General features: G+C 46.5%; 1 protein-coding gene and 1 long non-coding RNA gene across 6 annotated transcripts in view; one reads left to right on the top strand and one right to left on the bottom strand.

Annotated features, from left to right (window-relative positions):
- The window catches only part of ANKRD16 (ankyrin repeat domain 16), a 31,352-nt gene extending 15,180 nt beyond the window's left edge, over positions 1-16,172 (top strand). For 3 of the 5 annotated variants that reach the window (XM_070055632.1, XM_051820813.2, XM_008268149.4), the window contains one exon: positions 15,533-16,172. In XM_070055632.1, the coding sequence (XP_069911733.1) occupies positions 15,533-15,544 (12 nt within the window). In that variant the 3' untranslated portion in view covers positions 15,545-16,172. Of the gene's footprint in view, positions 1-8,678; positions 8,715-9,083; positions 9,214-15,532 lie in introns of those variants that run through there. The other 2 variants (XR_007909727.2, XR_011381548.1) reach the window with 2 other exon arrangements.
- On the bottom strand, positions 4,963-8,710 carry LOC103350905 (uncharacterized). The gene is made up of 2 exons (XR_518751.4): positions 8,659-8,710; positions 4,963-7,206 (listed from the first exon to the last, which is right to left on the bottom strand). It is a non-coding gene; the product is annotated as an uncharacterized lncRNA (long non-coding RNA).

The raw sequence follows: 16,172 nt of genomic DNA, 5'->3' as shown, positions 1-16,172 counted from the left end.
TGGATCTACCATGTGGGTACAGGGGCCCAAGCAGTTGGGCCATCTTCCGCTGCTTTTCCAGGTGCATTATTAGGGAGCTGTATCAGAAGTGGAACAGCCAGGACTCAAACAGTTGCCCACATGGGATGCCACACTGCAAGCCGCAGTTTAACCCATTGTGCCACAGTGCCAGCCCCTACACCCACCTTCTTTTCAGCCTTGTGCTCAGCTATTCTAGTTTCTCTTCATTATTCCCAGATGGCATTGCAGATTCTTGCCTTTAACCACCAAATTAATATTCTCATACAAACACAGTCTTATCTTGTAACCTGCAAATCATACTCTACATCTACACTGATTTTGAGATTTGATTTCCATTTTGTTGTTGTCAGAGATATCTTTGCATTGATGTCCTTTAAGTATGAAGGTAATCCTCTTGTGTGGATATTTCATAAGTGCAAGAGGAACCCAAAGATCATCCTGGTACTAGCCAGTTTTCCCCCCGGCACACACACAAACCTACCATTTGCAGCTATTCGGGTGCAGGGCCCAAGCGCTTGAGTCATCCTCCACTGCCCTCCCGGGCCACAGCAGAGAGCTGGACTGGAAGAGGAGCAACCAGGACTAGAACCCGGCACCCATATGGGATGCTGGCGCTGCAGGCAGAAGATCAACCCACTGCACCACGGCGGCAGCCCCCTGTGTGTTGATTTTATATCCTACCACTTTACCAAACTTTTCTATGAGTTCCAGTAGTCTCACAGTGGAGTCTTTTGGATCTACTATATATAGAAACATGTCATTTCCAAATAGGGAGAGTTTGACTTCTTCCTTCCGCATGTGTATCCCTTTCATTTCTTTTTCTTTTTTTTTTTAATCATTTTATTGGCTTTACTTTTTAAAAAAAATTAATTTATTTATCTGAAAATCAGAGTTACACAAAAAGAGGAGAGGCACAGAGAGAAAGAGGTCTTCCATCCACTGGTTCACTCCCCAATTGGCCACGATGGCCGAAGCCGTGCTGATCCAAAGCCAGGAGCCAGGAGCTTCTTCCGGGTCTCTCACACGGGTGCAGAGGCCCAGGGACTTGGGCCATCTTCTGCTCTCGCAGGCCTTAGCAGAGAGCTGGATCGGAAGTGGAGCAGCCAGGTCTTGTGCTGGCCCCTCTTTTTCTTGCCTAATGGATATTGCTGAAACTTCCAGGACTGTATTGAATAGCAATGATGAGAGTGGGCATCCTTGTCTGGTTCCGGATCTTAGAGGGAATGCTTCCAGCTTTTCCCCGTTAAATAGGACGCTGTCCGTTGGTTTGTTGTAAATTGCCTTCATTGGGGCTTGTGTTGTGGTACAGTGGCTTAACACCCTGGCCTGAAGCACCAGCATCCCATATGGGCACCGGTTTGAGACCCAGCAGCTCCACTTCTAATCCAGCTCTCTGCTGTGGCCTGGGAGAGCAGTGGAAGATAGCCAAGGTCCTTGGGCTCCTGCACCCGTGTGGGGGACGCGGGGGAGGCTCCTGGCTCCTGGCTCCTGGCTCCTGGCTCCTGGCTTTGGATCAGCGCAGCTCCGGCCGTTGCAGCCAACTGGGGAGTGAACCAACGGATGGAAGACCTCTTTCTCTCTGACTCTCCTCTCTCTGTGTAACTCTGACTTTCAAATAAATTGCCTTGATCGTATTGAGGGATGTTTCTTCTATACCCAACTTAAAGTTTTCATCATGAAAGGGTGTTGTATTTTATCATATGTTTTTTCTGCATCTATTGAGATAATCATACGATATTTGTTCTGCAGTTTATTAACATGATGTATCACATTAATTGATTTGTGATTGTTGAACCATCCCTGCATACCAGGGATAAATTTTTCATCCAGGTGAATGATTTTTCTGATGTGTTGTTGGATTCAGTTGGCTAGTATTTTTGTTGAGGATTTTTGCATCTATGTTCATCAGGGAAATTGGTCTGTATTTCTTTCTCTGTTGTATCTTTTTCAGGTTTAGGAATTAATGTGATGCTGGCTTCGTAGAAAGATTTTGGGAGGATCCCCTCCCTTTCAGTTGTTTTGAATAGCTTGAGAACAATTGGAGTTATTCTTTAAATGTCTGGTAGAATTTAGCTTTGAAGCCATCTTGTCCTGGGCTTATCTTTGTTGGGAGGGTCTTTATTTCTGATTCAATTTCTGTCTTGGTTATTGGTCTGTTTAGGTTTTCTATATCTTCATGGACAATTTAGGTAGGTTGTATGTGTCCAGGAATCTATCCATTTTTTCTAGGTTTCCTAGTTTGTTGGCATACAGCTCTTTATAGCAACTTCTGATGAGTCTTTTTATTTCTGTGGTGTCTGTTGTTACATTTCTGTGGGGAGCAACTCGGACTAGACTAAGTTACTGAAATTAAGACTTATTCTATGCATCTGCTCTCCCACAATATGGTGCTGGGAGAGGAGGAAACAGCTTCTAATCAGCTGCCTCCAGTTCAACCAATAAACAGCAGGACCTGATCCTGATTGGAGGAGAGCAGCGTACTCGGCGTGTGGGTAGCAGAGTTGGGATTGGTGGAAGAGGACTATAAAGGAGGAGAGAGACAACATGCACCAGGAACATCTATCTGAAGGAACACCTGAGCAGCCCCCGAGAGAGCCGGCCGGTGGTGTGCTGCTCCCCTGCGGAAGTGGGGAAAGTGGCAGGGGGAACCGCCCTTCCACGGAGGTGGAAGGGTCGGTAGCCAACCAGGGAAGAACCAGCAGCAAACCCGGGGAGGGCCGAGCAGACAAAAGAACAGTGCAGGGTCCTGTGTCGTTCCTCCACGAAGAGGGGGAGCGAAAATTTCCTTTTAAATTTCTTATTTTTTTTTATTTGGCTTTTTGTCTCCTCTTTTTGGTTAGGTGTGCCAAAGGTGTTTCACCTTTGTTTATTTTTTCAAAAAACCAGCTCTTTGTTTTGCTGATCTTTTGTATTGTTTCTTTGCTTTTGGTTTTGTTTATTTCTTCTCTGATTTTATTTCTTTTATCTTACTAGTTTTGGGTTTGGTTTGCTGCTTTTCTAGATCTTCGAGATGCATTGATAGTTCATTTATTTGGTGCCTTTCCAATTCCTTGATGTAGGCATCAATTGCTGTAACTGTTCCTTTTAATACTGCTTTTGCTGTATCCCATAAGTTTTGATATGTATTATCATCTTCATTTGTTTCCATAAATTTTTTGACTTCTCTTTTGATTTCTTCTATGACCCACTGTTCATTCAGGATCATGTTGTTCAGTCTCCTTGTGTTTGCATATGTTCTTGAGATTCCTGAGTTGTTGATATCCAGCTTCATTCTATTGTGGTCAGAGAAAATACATGGTATGATTTGATTTTTTTGAATTTGCTGAGACTTGCTTTACAGACTAGCATGTGGTCAGTCGTAGAAAAAGTTCCATGTACTGGTGAGAAGAATGTGAATTCTGCAACTATTGAATGGAGAACTCTGTAAATATCTGTAAGTTCCCTTTGGTCTAAGTGTCGATTAACTGTGGTGTTGACTTGCTGATTTTCTGTCTGGTTGCTCTGTCCATTGCTGAAAGTGGGTTATTGGCCGGTGCTGCGGCTCACTAGGCTAACTAATTCTTGCGGCACTGGCACACCGGGTTCTAGCCCTGGTTGGGGTGCCGGATTCTGTCCTGGTTGCCCCTCTTCCAGGCCAGCTCTCTGCTGTGGCCAGGGAGTGCAGTGGAGGATGGCCCAAGTCCTTGGGCCCTGCACCCCATGGGAGACCAGGATAAGTACCTGGCTCCTGCCATCGGATCAGCGCGGTGCGCCGGCCACAGTGGCCATTGGAGGGTGAACCAACGGCAAAGGAAGACCTTTCTCTCTGTCTCTCTCTCTCACTATCCACTCTGCCTGTCAAAAAAAAAAAAAAAAAAAAAAAGTGGGTTATTGAAGTCTCCCATTACTATTGTATTGTAGCCTATGTCTCCCTTTAGATCCATTAGTATTTCTTTTAAATAGCCAGGTGCCCTGTAATTAGGTGCATATACATTTATAATAGGCACATCTTCCTGTTGAATTGATTGCTTCATCATCGCATAGTACCCTTCTTTGTCTCTTTTTAACAGTTTTTTTGTTAAAGTCTATTTTATCTGATATTCGGATGGCTACAACAGCTGTTTTTTGGTTTCTGTTAGCATGAAATGTCTTGCCATCCTTTCATTTTCAGTCTGCATGTATCTTTGTTGGTGAGATGTGTTTCTTGTAGGCAGCAAATAGATAGGTTTTTTTAAATCCATTCTGCCAGTCTGTATCTTTTAACTGAATAGCTGTGGCTATTTACATTCAAGGTGACTATTGATAAGTAACTCCTTTCCTCTGCCATTTTTCATAAATATTCCTATTTTTTATTTTGGATTTTCTTTGTACTTTTCTGGGAGATTTTCTGCCTTCACCTTTTGTAGTGTTGACCATGTTTCTATGTTTCTGTGTGTAACATATCCTTGTAAGGCTGGACGGGTAGTAACAAATTTTTTCAATACCTGTTATGGAAGGTCTTTCTTTCACCCTGATTCATAAATGAGAGCTTTGCAGGATACAGCTTCAAACAAATAAATAAAAATCTCTCAGGTAATGAGAAAAGGGAAGAGCTGGCACTAAATTTAATTTAACCTGGGACATTGCTAGAATTCACCAGCAGATGGCAGACCAGAAAAATAGCCTTTATTCTCCTAGATATTTTTTAAAGGCTTATTGTAAAATATAGAAAACATAGAAAGTAGTAAAGAAAAAAATGAAAATAACCTTTGCTTCCACCACCCAGAAATAACTACTCTGTCAGTCTTCTTAAATGTATGTGGCTGAGATGAAGCTGTATGTATAATTTTTTCCTTAACTATAGTACAAGAAAAATCCTAAGGCTATTAAGAACCTTTTGAATTTTGTTTCTATGGTTTTCTAGTGTTCCTTCATATAATTGTCCACATTGATTCTTTTATGTTACCATTGGTTTGTCTTTGCTTTTTTTTTTTTCATATTTATTTATTTATTTGAAAGGCAGAGTTACAGAGAGGCAGAGGAAGAGTGAGAGAGATCCTCCATTTGCTGGTTCACTTCCCAAATGGCTGCAATGGCCCAGGCTGAGCTGATCTGAAGCCAGGAGCCAGGAGCTTCTTCCAGGTCTCTCATGTGGGTGCAGGGGCCCAAGGACTTGGGCCATCTTCTACTGCTTTCCTAGGCCATAGCAGAGATATGGATCATAGGTGGAGTAGCCAGGACTCAAACTGATGCCCAAATGGGATGCTGGCACTCCAGGTGGCGGATTTACCCACTATGCCACAGCACCAGCCCCGCTTTTTTGTTTTTTTAAGTCATAGACAGTATAATCAGTAAAATCTGTTAAATTCAACTGAAAGCAAGGGCAAATAACAGGGACTGAAGAAAAGGCTGTTGGATTTCAATGATAGAAAGTTGGAGGCTAACCAAATGGTTGGGAGACAACCAGGGCCACACAGGTAGGGACATGAGCAACCCGATACTCTTTAAATATATTATATGGTAAGAATAGGAAAGAAATAGGGTGATTTGACAGGATAGTAGATTTTGTCAAAGAGGGTAAGGGGGTAGTGTGCTAACAGAGGGAAAAGCCATGGCTTCAAGCACTATGCCACAGCTCCAGTCCCCATCAGTGGCTCTTCAGGAGTTCTTGCCAACTGGCCAGCGTCAGCATCACCTTTGGACTTGCTGGAAACACAAAGTGTCGGACTTCACCAATTCCACTGAGCTGGAAATATCAGGTATAGAGTCCATAAATCTGTGCGTGTTTAAGCATTTTAAGTTATTTATTTATCGCTTTACAGACAGAGAAAGAGAAACAGGCAGAGAAAGCCCCTACACAGGGTTCATGCCTCATATGACCTCAGCAGCTAAGGCTGAAACAGGCAGAAGCCAGGACCCAGATCTCCCATGTGGAACCTACTACTTGAGCCATCACCTCTGCCTCCCAGAGTGTGTATTAGCGAGAAGTTGAAATCTGGAGCACAGCCAGACCTTGAGCCCAGGCACTCCAGTACGGGATGTGGACATCTCAACCCAGGGCTTACCTGCTGTGCCAAGTGCCCCCCACCCCCCAAAGTCTGTGTTTTAACAAATTCCCTGGACGATTCTGGAGAAGTGCTGTTCTGAATGAAGACAAGAAAGGAGCCCCCGGCCATGTGGGCTGTTGGCTAACATTCCACAGGACAAATGAGGGTGCATCCAAGCCTGGCTCAGACTTGGACTCTGGAACCAACACTTTCATCCTGTGCTCTCAGCTTCCTCAAGTGCCAAGCAATGTGTCACCTTGGTCCAGACTACCCTCGTGGCTGTGGTCGGGTCTGTCTGCCTCCAGAACCTGGATATTCTCCCTGGGAACTGGAGCAAAGCTAGTAAGTAATCCACGGTAGAGTTCAGTAGAGCAGTCCCCAGGGACCCCATATCTCCTTACTTTGTTTTTAATCTGTAGTATCGGTGGTTCACTTCCCGGTCCTGCAAGAATGGTTGGCAAGCCTCAGTGGTTAGGTGGGAGAAACACAGCCCTGGAACATGGAGATCTCGTTGTGCACAAAGGAAACAGTGTGGTCCTGTGAACAGCCTGGGAACTGAGATAGCAGCAGCACCGCCAACACAGCCCCAGGAAAGAGGGCGAGAAGCAATTTATTTCAGGGTTGTTCTCTTCTGATAGATGTAAAAAGCTACAGAAGAGTCTAAAGAGTACTGTAACTAAAACCCATATTCCCGCCACCTAGAGTTCACTGCCAACTGCTGGGTCAAATGCAAAAGCAGCGTTTCAGAGCAGTGACGAGGCTAAGGCAGCATCTGGCACTGGGCTGGGGAGAGGGGAGAGCAGAAAGGAGAGCAGTCAGAATAGGGAGAAACCAGCCAAGTATTTCTGAAATATTTTTTCACAAAGAATGTTCTTGGTCTTTTATCAGAAAGCATTTGGAATATGAGGCTTCCACATAGCTACTATTAATAGGCTGTAAATTTGCCTAGCTGGAGGCTGGAGAGTTGGAATTAAAAAATAATGAAGAACAGAAAAGTAGCTGGAGAGGGAGCCTGCTCTTTTCCTTGGGAATAAACACAACATGCTATGGCCACCCCACCACCACCTCCAAAGCGAACAGAACAGAAACAGGCTGGTCCAAGAGAAAGCAGGCCTTACATCATGCATGGGTAGGGCTTTCCCATCACCGTTGATGAAGCTGGAGCCAAACGCTGGAAGACCTAGAAGAGGAAACCATCAGCAAAGGTGTTCCCTCCCTGGCTGAGCTCGGACTAGTCTGGTGTTACCCATCAAAGACACAGTAAGGGCTGGCGCCGTGGGTCACTAGGCTAATCCTCCACCTGTGGCACCGGCACCCTGGGTTCTAGTCCCAGTCGGGGCACCAGATTCTGTCCTGATTGCTCCTCTTCCAGTCCAGCTCTGCTGTGGCCCAGGAGGGCAGTGGAGAATGGCCCAGGTCCTTGGGCCCTGCACCTTCATGGGAGACCAGGAGGAAGCACCTGGCTCCTGGCTTCAGATTGGTGCAGCATGCCAGCTGCAACACGCTGGCCGTAGCGGCCACTTGGGGGGTGAACCAACGGAAAAAGACCTTTCTCTCTGTCTCTCTCTCTCACACTAACTCTGCCTGGCAAAAAAAAAAAAAAAAAAAAAAGGCTGGTGCCGCGGCTCACTAGGCTAATCCTCCGCCTAGCGGCGCCGGCACACCGGGTTCTAGTCCCGGTCAGGGCGCCGGATTCTGTCGCGGTTGCCCCTCTTCCAGGCCAGCCCTCTGCTGTGGCCCGGGACTGCAGTGGAGGATGGCCCAAGTGCTTGGGCCCTGCACCCCATGGGAGACCAGGAAAAGCACCTGGCTCCTGGCTCCTGCCACCGGATCGGCGCGGTGCGCCGGCCGCGGCGCGCCGGCCGCGGCGGCCATTGGAGGGTGAACCAACGGCAAAGGAAGACCTTTCTCTCTGTCTGTCTCTCTCTCTCACTGTCCACTCTGCCTGTCAAAAAAAAAAAAAAAAAAAAAAAAAAAAACACACACAGTAAGACCATCAGCTGAAAAGTTTCACAAGCAACAAGCAACTAGTGCTCCTTCCCTGAGTGGGAAAAGAATGGAGGTGTAAGGCTGCAGGGCTGGTCCCCAAAGAGGACAAAACCATGTGGTGCTGACATGAGCACCCAGATGAGAAACCTGGATCAAGTTCAGAATTCCTGGCTTCTGCATGACATATCCCTGGCTGTTACGGCTATTTGTAGGAGTGAATCAGCAGATGGAAGATCTACCTCTCTCCACAAACTTTCCAAATAAAATGAAAACAAGTACAATTTTAAAATGTAGATATGTTCCATCCTCCTCCTTTTAAAATTTATTGTTGGATTCACAATGTGTTCAGGACAAAGCCCAAAGTCCTTAGAATGACAAATTATTTAGCCTGTCCCTTTAAAATTTATTCTCTGATTATGGCTCAAGTCTTCTACCACTTCTTGCCTTATATTTTGAGCTCATACAGAACAACTTGCAGTTGCCCACACGTGTTCTGATTCCTCTCACCAGGAATTCTCAATCTGGAACAGCCTCCCCCTCCCTCCACGCTCTCTGGCCTGACTCAGCTGAAGTGTCGCTTCCTCTGGCTCCCTTCCCCGGGGTTCCCACAGCACCCTATGCACACCTCCATCATCGCACTCACCACACTGTCCTCCTCCCTAGGCTGGGAGCACTTTGCGGCCCTGGACTGTGACTTTTTTTTTTTTTTTTTTTTTGACAGGCAGAGTGGACAGTGAGAGAGAGAGACAGAGAGAAAGGTCTTCCTTTGCCGTTCGTTCACCCTCCAATGGCTGCCGCGGCCGGCGCGCTGCGGCCGGCGCACCGCGCTGATCCGATGGCAGGAGCCAGGAGCCAGGTGCTTTTCCTGGTCTCCCATGGGGTGCAGGGCCCAAGCACCTGGGCCATCCTCCACTGCACTCCCTGGCCACAGCAGAGAGCTGGCCTGGAAGAGAGGCAACCGGGACAGAATCCGGCGCCCCGACCGGGACTAGAACCCGGTGTGCCAGCGCCGCTAGGCGGAGGATTAGCCTAGTGAGCAGCGGCGCCGGCCCCTGGACTGTGACTTTTATCCTCACATCCTCAGCGTGGAGCACACAGCATAGCACGTTCTGAGTGTTGGTGATCAGAGAAGGCTTCCTGGAAGAAATGACCAACTTGAGTCCTAACACATGGCTAGGAATTGCCCAGAGGAAAACAGGTCAGTCAGCTACCCGGAGGCAAGGGGGTCACATCGGACGGTTTCCATCATGGCTAAGGCAGTATTTGCTGCTTACTGGAACATTTTTTCTAGGGAAAGCCTTACTTTGCTTGGCCTAACGCTTCTGCCAAAACTATCTGCGGACTTCGCAGCCAAAGTTTGCGATGGCCCCTCTCACCGAAGCAGCTGGAACGGGGCGGAACCAGCCAGGTGGCCAATCCTTGCAGGGCTGGCACGGGGTTCCCCAGAAGGCGGCCCTGCTCTGAATCAGCTGACTCAACATAGAGAGTGGGTTCTGCATCAGCCGGTGTACTCTCAGGGCCCGGAATCCAGGCGTGGAAGTGGGGACAGCATGACTCCCTCTCACCCGCTGGCACCCAGTCAGCGCAAAGTTCCCTGTTCCTGCCGCAGGAGGCTTCTTAACCACTATACCAAATGCCTGCCCCCCTGTGGCTTCTTGCCTGCAGCAGGGCATGATCTGGGCTTCTTGCCTGCAGCAGGGCACGATCTGGGTCACTCAGTACAGAAGTGAATGCCGCACTGTAGCAGAAGAGCGGGCCCAGGATTTCCCCGCTGCTCGACGGGATGCTCACCCACGGTGGCATCTCCCTCTGAACCTTCCTGGACTGTGTCATTGGCCATCCGACATGTTCTCTTCCATGCCGGGGGCCCAGGGTGGGTCTCTGGGAGGGGTGGAGGCTAATGGCTCAGCAGAGAGAGTAGGGGAGAGAGCAGGGAAAGGCAGTATAGAGAGATGCACTCTGAAAGCAGCCAGAATGATGACCTTTAAGATCCTGACACCCACAGGTATTTTCTCCAGGTTGTGGATGGATGATGCAGTTGATAAAATGGCAAGGGTCAGATGCCCATGTGAGTGCCCGCCCTGGGGCTCAGACTGTGTGGCTTCATTCACTCAGTATCTTTACTGTTCCCACCCTCCAAGAGGTTACACCTGCCCTTGGTCCCCAGAGGGCACCTGGAGGCTGTCTGGGCAGCCTGCTGTGTATTCAGGTAGTGAGCAGCTTCCAGGGCCCAGGCAGATGGCTGGGGTTGCGACATAACATTGATGGAGCAGGCTGGCTGGGCAGGTGGCCCAGGGCTTCGTAGAATGTAGAGCAACATGGTGGCTTAGAGGCTGTGGGACAGCCCCTGCTCGTTTGTCCAGCCTCCTTCTCCATCTGTGGTCTACCAGCTGGTGTACCAACTCTTCTTGTCTCATCCCCTTGACCACACTAAGCTTTCAATGCCTCAGGGCCTTTGTGATCACTTTGCCCTGCTTTGTGTGACCCTACCCCATTCTTTGCCTCATGATTTAGGCCGCAGCACCGGCCCTGCAATTATTGTTTCTTGGTTGGATTTTTGTAGCAGTCTCCTAACACGCTGTCCTGCTTTCACCCCATCAGCCTACAGTTTAAAGGGGCACCTCAAAAACATGGAAAATGGAATTGAAAGATAAGTGTTTGGGGATGGTGTTTGACATAGTGTTTAAGATGCCACTTGGCACATTCTATATTTCCCATGAACTTTTTGAAGTATTTTCAGGTTTTCTACCCAGCATCCACAGTGACCTTTTTCCTAGGTAGCCCCTTGTTCTGACCCTCTAGTAGCTCATCTTACAGTCAAGCCCCTCCCCTCACAGTTCTCCAACTTTTACTGTCCCCTCTGCTCGCTCTCCTCAGCCCACACCAGCCTCCTGATTGTTTGCACATTTCAGATGCCTTGAGATTCTGCCGTTCCTCTTCACTTTTCTCTGAAAACTTTCCCCAGGATACTACGTGGCAGTTCCTGCATTTCTCTGGTGTCTGTGTCCATCTGTCCCTTCTCAGTAAGGCCTTCCTGGACCACCTGTGATTGTGATTTACAATAAGAACCATAGCTGTTGATCTTTGTGCCCAGTTTTCTGGCACAGAGCTCCTGCCTAGCACTCCTGTTGATTGGGAAACAAGGATTTTAGGAGCACCACTCCCTTCCATCTGACTCTAACTTCATGTAGACAGTATCAGAAGGTAGTTAAACTGTAGGACACCCTCCTAGTGTTGGAGAACTGGTCAAGGAGGGGAAAACTCCACATACATTTTGGTGATCAAAGGTGAAGTATTCTGTGTTGAGTGTGAATAGAGAAGGGAAACCAGTTGGTTTTTCCTATTGTACACACCCTATTTAAATTGCAATAACTGCCATATCTGCTTTGGCAATCCGATCCTTCCCTGCTTAATTTTTCTCCACGACTTTTATCTTCTAGTCTGGTATATCATTAACTTACTACATGTTTTTTAAAAAAAAGATTTATTTATTTATGTGAAAGTCAGAGTTACACAGAGAAGGAGAGGCATAGAGGGACAGAGAGGTCTTCCATCCACTGGTTCACTCCCCAGATGGCTGCAACAGCTGGAACGGCACTGATGCAAAGCCAGGAGCTTCTTCTGGTCTCCCATGTGGATGCAGGGGCCCAAGGACCTGGGCCATCTTCTACTGCTTTCCCAGGTCACAGCAGAGAGCTGGATTGGAAGTGGAGCAGCTGGGACTCGAACCAGTGCCCATATGGAATGCTGGCACTGCAGGCAGCTGCTTTACCGGCTATGCCAAAGCACCGGCCCTAACTTACCAAATCTTTTGAATGTTGTTTATCTCCTCACTACCGTTAGAGTAGAAACTACAAATCAGGAAGTTTTGTCTGTTTTGTTCATTGATGCCCAGCTCCTAGAATGGTGCCCAGCACATGGTAAACCTCAGTCATCATTTCATGAATAAATGAATGCTGAAGCAGTGGTAGGAGGTGAGATAATCAGGATGGCTATTTCAGCCTGAGAGAGTAGCATGGAAAAGCACTGAGGGAGGAAAGAATGTGATGTGATCACAAAATGGAGATTAAATGGATATAGCTAGAATGAGGAGCAGTAGGGATGTAACCTGGAGGCAAGGGCTGGTTTGCCACACTAAGGTATTGGAACTTTGGCCTGTAGGCAACAAGGTGTCATTCAGAGGTTTCAAGCTGAGGCTGCCATGAGTGGTGAAATCTGATTATGTTAGAAAAGTAGAAAGGTCACTGTGGTCAGAGATGTCAGTTTAGGGGTGACGAAGCCAGCCACAAGGAAGTCACCTGGCTTTGATTTCAGTAACACTGATCCTCAACAGTGAGGATGTGAAATAAGACTAGTGGCCATGGGGCCGGCGCTGTGGAGCAGCAGGTTAAAGCCCCAGCCTGCAGCGCTGCCCTCCTTTATGAGTGCCAGTTCAATTCTGGCTGCTCCACTTCTGATCCAGCTCCCTGCTGATATGCCTGGGAAAGCAGCGGAGGATGTCCCAAGTCCTTGGGCCCCTGCACCTACATGGGAGACCTGGAAGAATCTCTTGGCTCCTGGCTTTGGATCGGCTCAGCTCCAGCGATTACGGCCATTTGGGGAATGAACCAGCAGATGGAAGAACTCTCTCTCTCTATCTGTGTGTATAATTCTTTCAAATAAAATAAATCTTAAAAAAAAAAAATTGGCCAAGGCACTCAAGAGGAAAGGGGTGGGTTGGAGAAGTATCTAGAATGAAATCTTCAGGATATGGTAAACAAATTAATTGTGATATGTGTGAAGCAGAGCAGGAGTCAAGGACTACAACCAGTTCTAGCTTGGGTGGATTGACAGATGGTGGTGCTGTTCACTGAACACAGAGGTAAAGCAGTCATACAACCTCACACTCAGCTTCCTGATACTGGACTGCAAAGCCCTGGTAATGATGGGGCACAAAGCCCAAGGCATTCATCTGTGTTCACCACATGTGCTAACCCCCCTGGTGGCAGGAAATCTAACCTGAGTGTTGTTAGTCAGTAACCTCCCTTCTATTACCAAAGAGCGGGCTGTCATATAAACATCGCTTTAATTTGTTAGACAGGAATTTGTGGTTTCTTACCACATCTAACTACTCCATGCAGCAACCACAGCAGGAAATTATGCATGGATTTCCCTAAAGAGAAGTTCAGATTTGCCTAAGTTTATAAAGGCACAGGCAGCAGGGTTCATCACTGCCATCATCCACAGTGACAACAAATCCTTATGCAAAAAAGCACAGTGCTAGATATCAAATTAAGCTTGTGTACCCCTGGTTTGCACCTGCACGCCCTAGCCTTCATAAGAATATCTTTTCTCTGAATTGAATGGTGAGGGGAGTAGTGAAGAAACTGCTTGGGCAACCAGCCTGGTCAACTATGGAGTCAGTGGTCACCTGTAGCCAGGTGCCCTTTACCACTCAATTCCTCCTTTCTCAAGATCTCTTCCAGGCTGGCACTAGATGGAATTATGGGGCAGGTTGCCAGATGTGGAGCTCAGGAACAGCAGCCAAGAAGAGAGCCGGAAGCTTCTTTCACCAATCAGCTGGATTAGACCAAATGGGTAACAATTGGCAGTTGGGTCTTAAGCAAAGGAACTGTAGCAGATTTGAGTCCCAGCTGGTCCACTTCCCATCCAGCTCCTTGCTAATGTGCCTGGCAAAGCAGCTGAAGATGGCCCATGTGCTTGAACCCCTGCCACCCATGCAGGAGACCTGGATGGAGTTCTTGGCTCCTGGCTTCTGCCTGGGCCAGCCCTGCTCCATTGTTGCAGCCAGTTGTGGAATGAACTAGCAGATGGAAGATCTCAATCTCTCTTTGTGTGTGTGTCTCCTCCTCTCTTTGTAACTCTGCCTTTCAGATAAATAAATAAATCTTTAAAAAAGGAAAAAAGATTCCTGAGGGTCTGGAAAGTAAAAAAGAATCTATAGATATGGGCAAAATTGTTAACACAGTTTACTTGAACAAGCAACTTACATAGCAGTGGCCCTATATTTATGGAATGGCAGTGGCAGGGAGCAGCAATACTGGGGGATAGGATTTAAAGACATGCACTGTAGGAAGTAGAATATCTCCACTCATTCATTTAAAAAGCATCTATTAAGTGTCTACATGCACATGAACTAATAGGCAGCAATACAGGTTTGTTACCTGAATGAATAAACAGGTAATTACAGTTTGGTACATTTAGAGGTGGCTTTTAATACATATATAAACTTCTAATGAAGTGTTTTACTTAGAGGAATGACGTGTATAATTTTTAAATGATGATGTTAAAGACGGCAGCTTGGAGTTAAGCATATCTGAGTACCTTTTGATGCTAAGAGTAATAGCCCATAATTTTGAAGTGGCTAAATCTCTTGGCCATCAGTTGGCCCTACTATGAATTTTAGTGAGTGAATGAATCAAGTCAGGAGGCCCATCTTCATGACGAACATTTTAAAATGATAAATAGGGAGCCAGCATTGAGGTGTAGTGGGTAAAGCCACTGCCTAAACCACCAGCAATGCATATGGGTACCGGTTGGTGTCTTGGCTGCTCCACTGTGATCCAGCTCACTGATAATGTGCCTGGGAAGATGTCCCAAGTGTTTGGGACCCTGCTATCCACGTGGGAGACCAGATGGAACTCCTGGCTCCTGGCTCCTGGCTTTGGCCTGGTCCAGCCCTGGCTGTTGTGGCCATCTGGGGAGTGAACCAGTGGATGGAAGATGAATCTCTCTCTCTCTCTCTCTCTCCCTCCCTCCCTCCCTCCCTCCCTCCCTCCCTCCCTCCCTCCCTCCTTCCCTTTCTCTCTGTAACTCTTTCAAGCAAATAAATACATCTTTATAAAAAATAAATAAAATGAAACATTTTGAGCTCAAAAGTTCTTCAAAGAGCCTTTACTTTTGCAACTATTTGTACTATATTTTTGGACAATAGATAGCTTTCTTGAACTATTGAGAAATGACCTGAATTAGTGGACAGATTTGAAAAAAAAGAACTTGTGCCATATGGCCAAGTAGATCTTGTATAGCTTTATCACTCTGAATGAAAAAGAATGTGTCTTTTGGGGCATAAATATGAAATGTGCAGTATTCCATGCTACTCACAATACCAACTTGTCTTTACTCTCACATATATAACAATGAACATTGAAGAAAACAGCAGGCACTGCAAAAAACCGTCACCTATAAAGCTTACAAAACAGCAGTCATTAACACCCTGCCTGAGTACAGCAAAATGTGCCAGGTTACTGGGAAGTCTCTAAATGTAATAGTTTTATCTAAAACTACGTTCCCCTTTTTGCTGATATGTTTACAGTTTGAACAGAAAAGAGGAAGTATCTCAACATGATTAAGTTTCCTTAAGTAATGACATGGCAAAATATATGAACACTGACAGGAAAAACAAGCAATTATAAGTAAATTCTTCATGAAAATTCTTGAAGTTTTGTTCTGCTGGGAGAAACACTAAGCCTGTTCTAAACTGGGCTTTTATTATAGTGTGGTTTGGTTTGTTTCAGAGTCCATTGTGAAACATATAACCTGATGTACTTACACGGATTGAGGTGCAGTGAAATTGATTGTCTCATGAAGATAACAACCTGCCAGGATATCTAGCCACTGCTACAAAAGCTGATGCAGCTGCCGCAGAGATTGTCTTGCTGTCAAGGAAAATACTCTCTATCCATCACCTACTGTCAGACTGCTCTGCAAGGGAAAGCGAAGACCATCTGGCTGCTACCTTCCTGTGTCATTGGCACAGAGATGTTGCACTTTGTAAGCAAAAGGGCAAGTTATAAAAAATGCGACTGGGATGGGAGTTGTGGTGCAGCAGGTTAAGCTGCTGCTTCAGATGCCAGTATTCCATATCAGAGTGCTGGTTTGGATGGAGTCCTGGTTGCTTCACTTCTGACCCAGTTTCCTGCTAATGCACCTGGGAAGCAGTGGATGATGGTCCTAGTACTTGGATCCCTACCACCTACATGGGAAGTCCAGATCTAGCTCCAGGCTTCTGGCTTCAACTTGGACCAACCTTGGATATTGTAGGAATTTGGGGAATGAACCAGTGCCTAGAAGATTTCTCTCTGTTTCTCCCTCTTTCTATGCCACTTTGTCTTTCAAATAAATAAACCTTTTATAAAATAAATAAAACTAAAAAAA

The sequence above is a fragment of the Oryctolagus cuniculus genome, chromosome 13 (genome assembly GCF_964237555.1).
Source record: "Oryctolagus cuniculus chromosome 13, mOryCun1.1, whole genome shotgun sequence".
Lineage (NCBI taxonomy): Eukaryota > Metazoa > Chordata > Mammalia > Lagomorpha > Leporidae > Oryctolagus > Oryctolagus cuniculus.
Note: the sequence above shows the minus strand (reverse complement) of the source record. Positions and strands in the feature narration are given on the sequence as shown.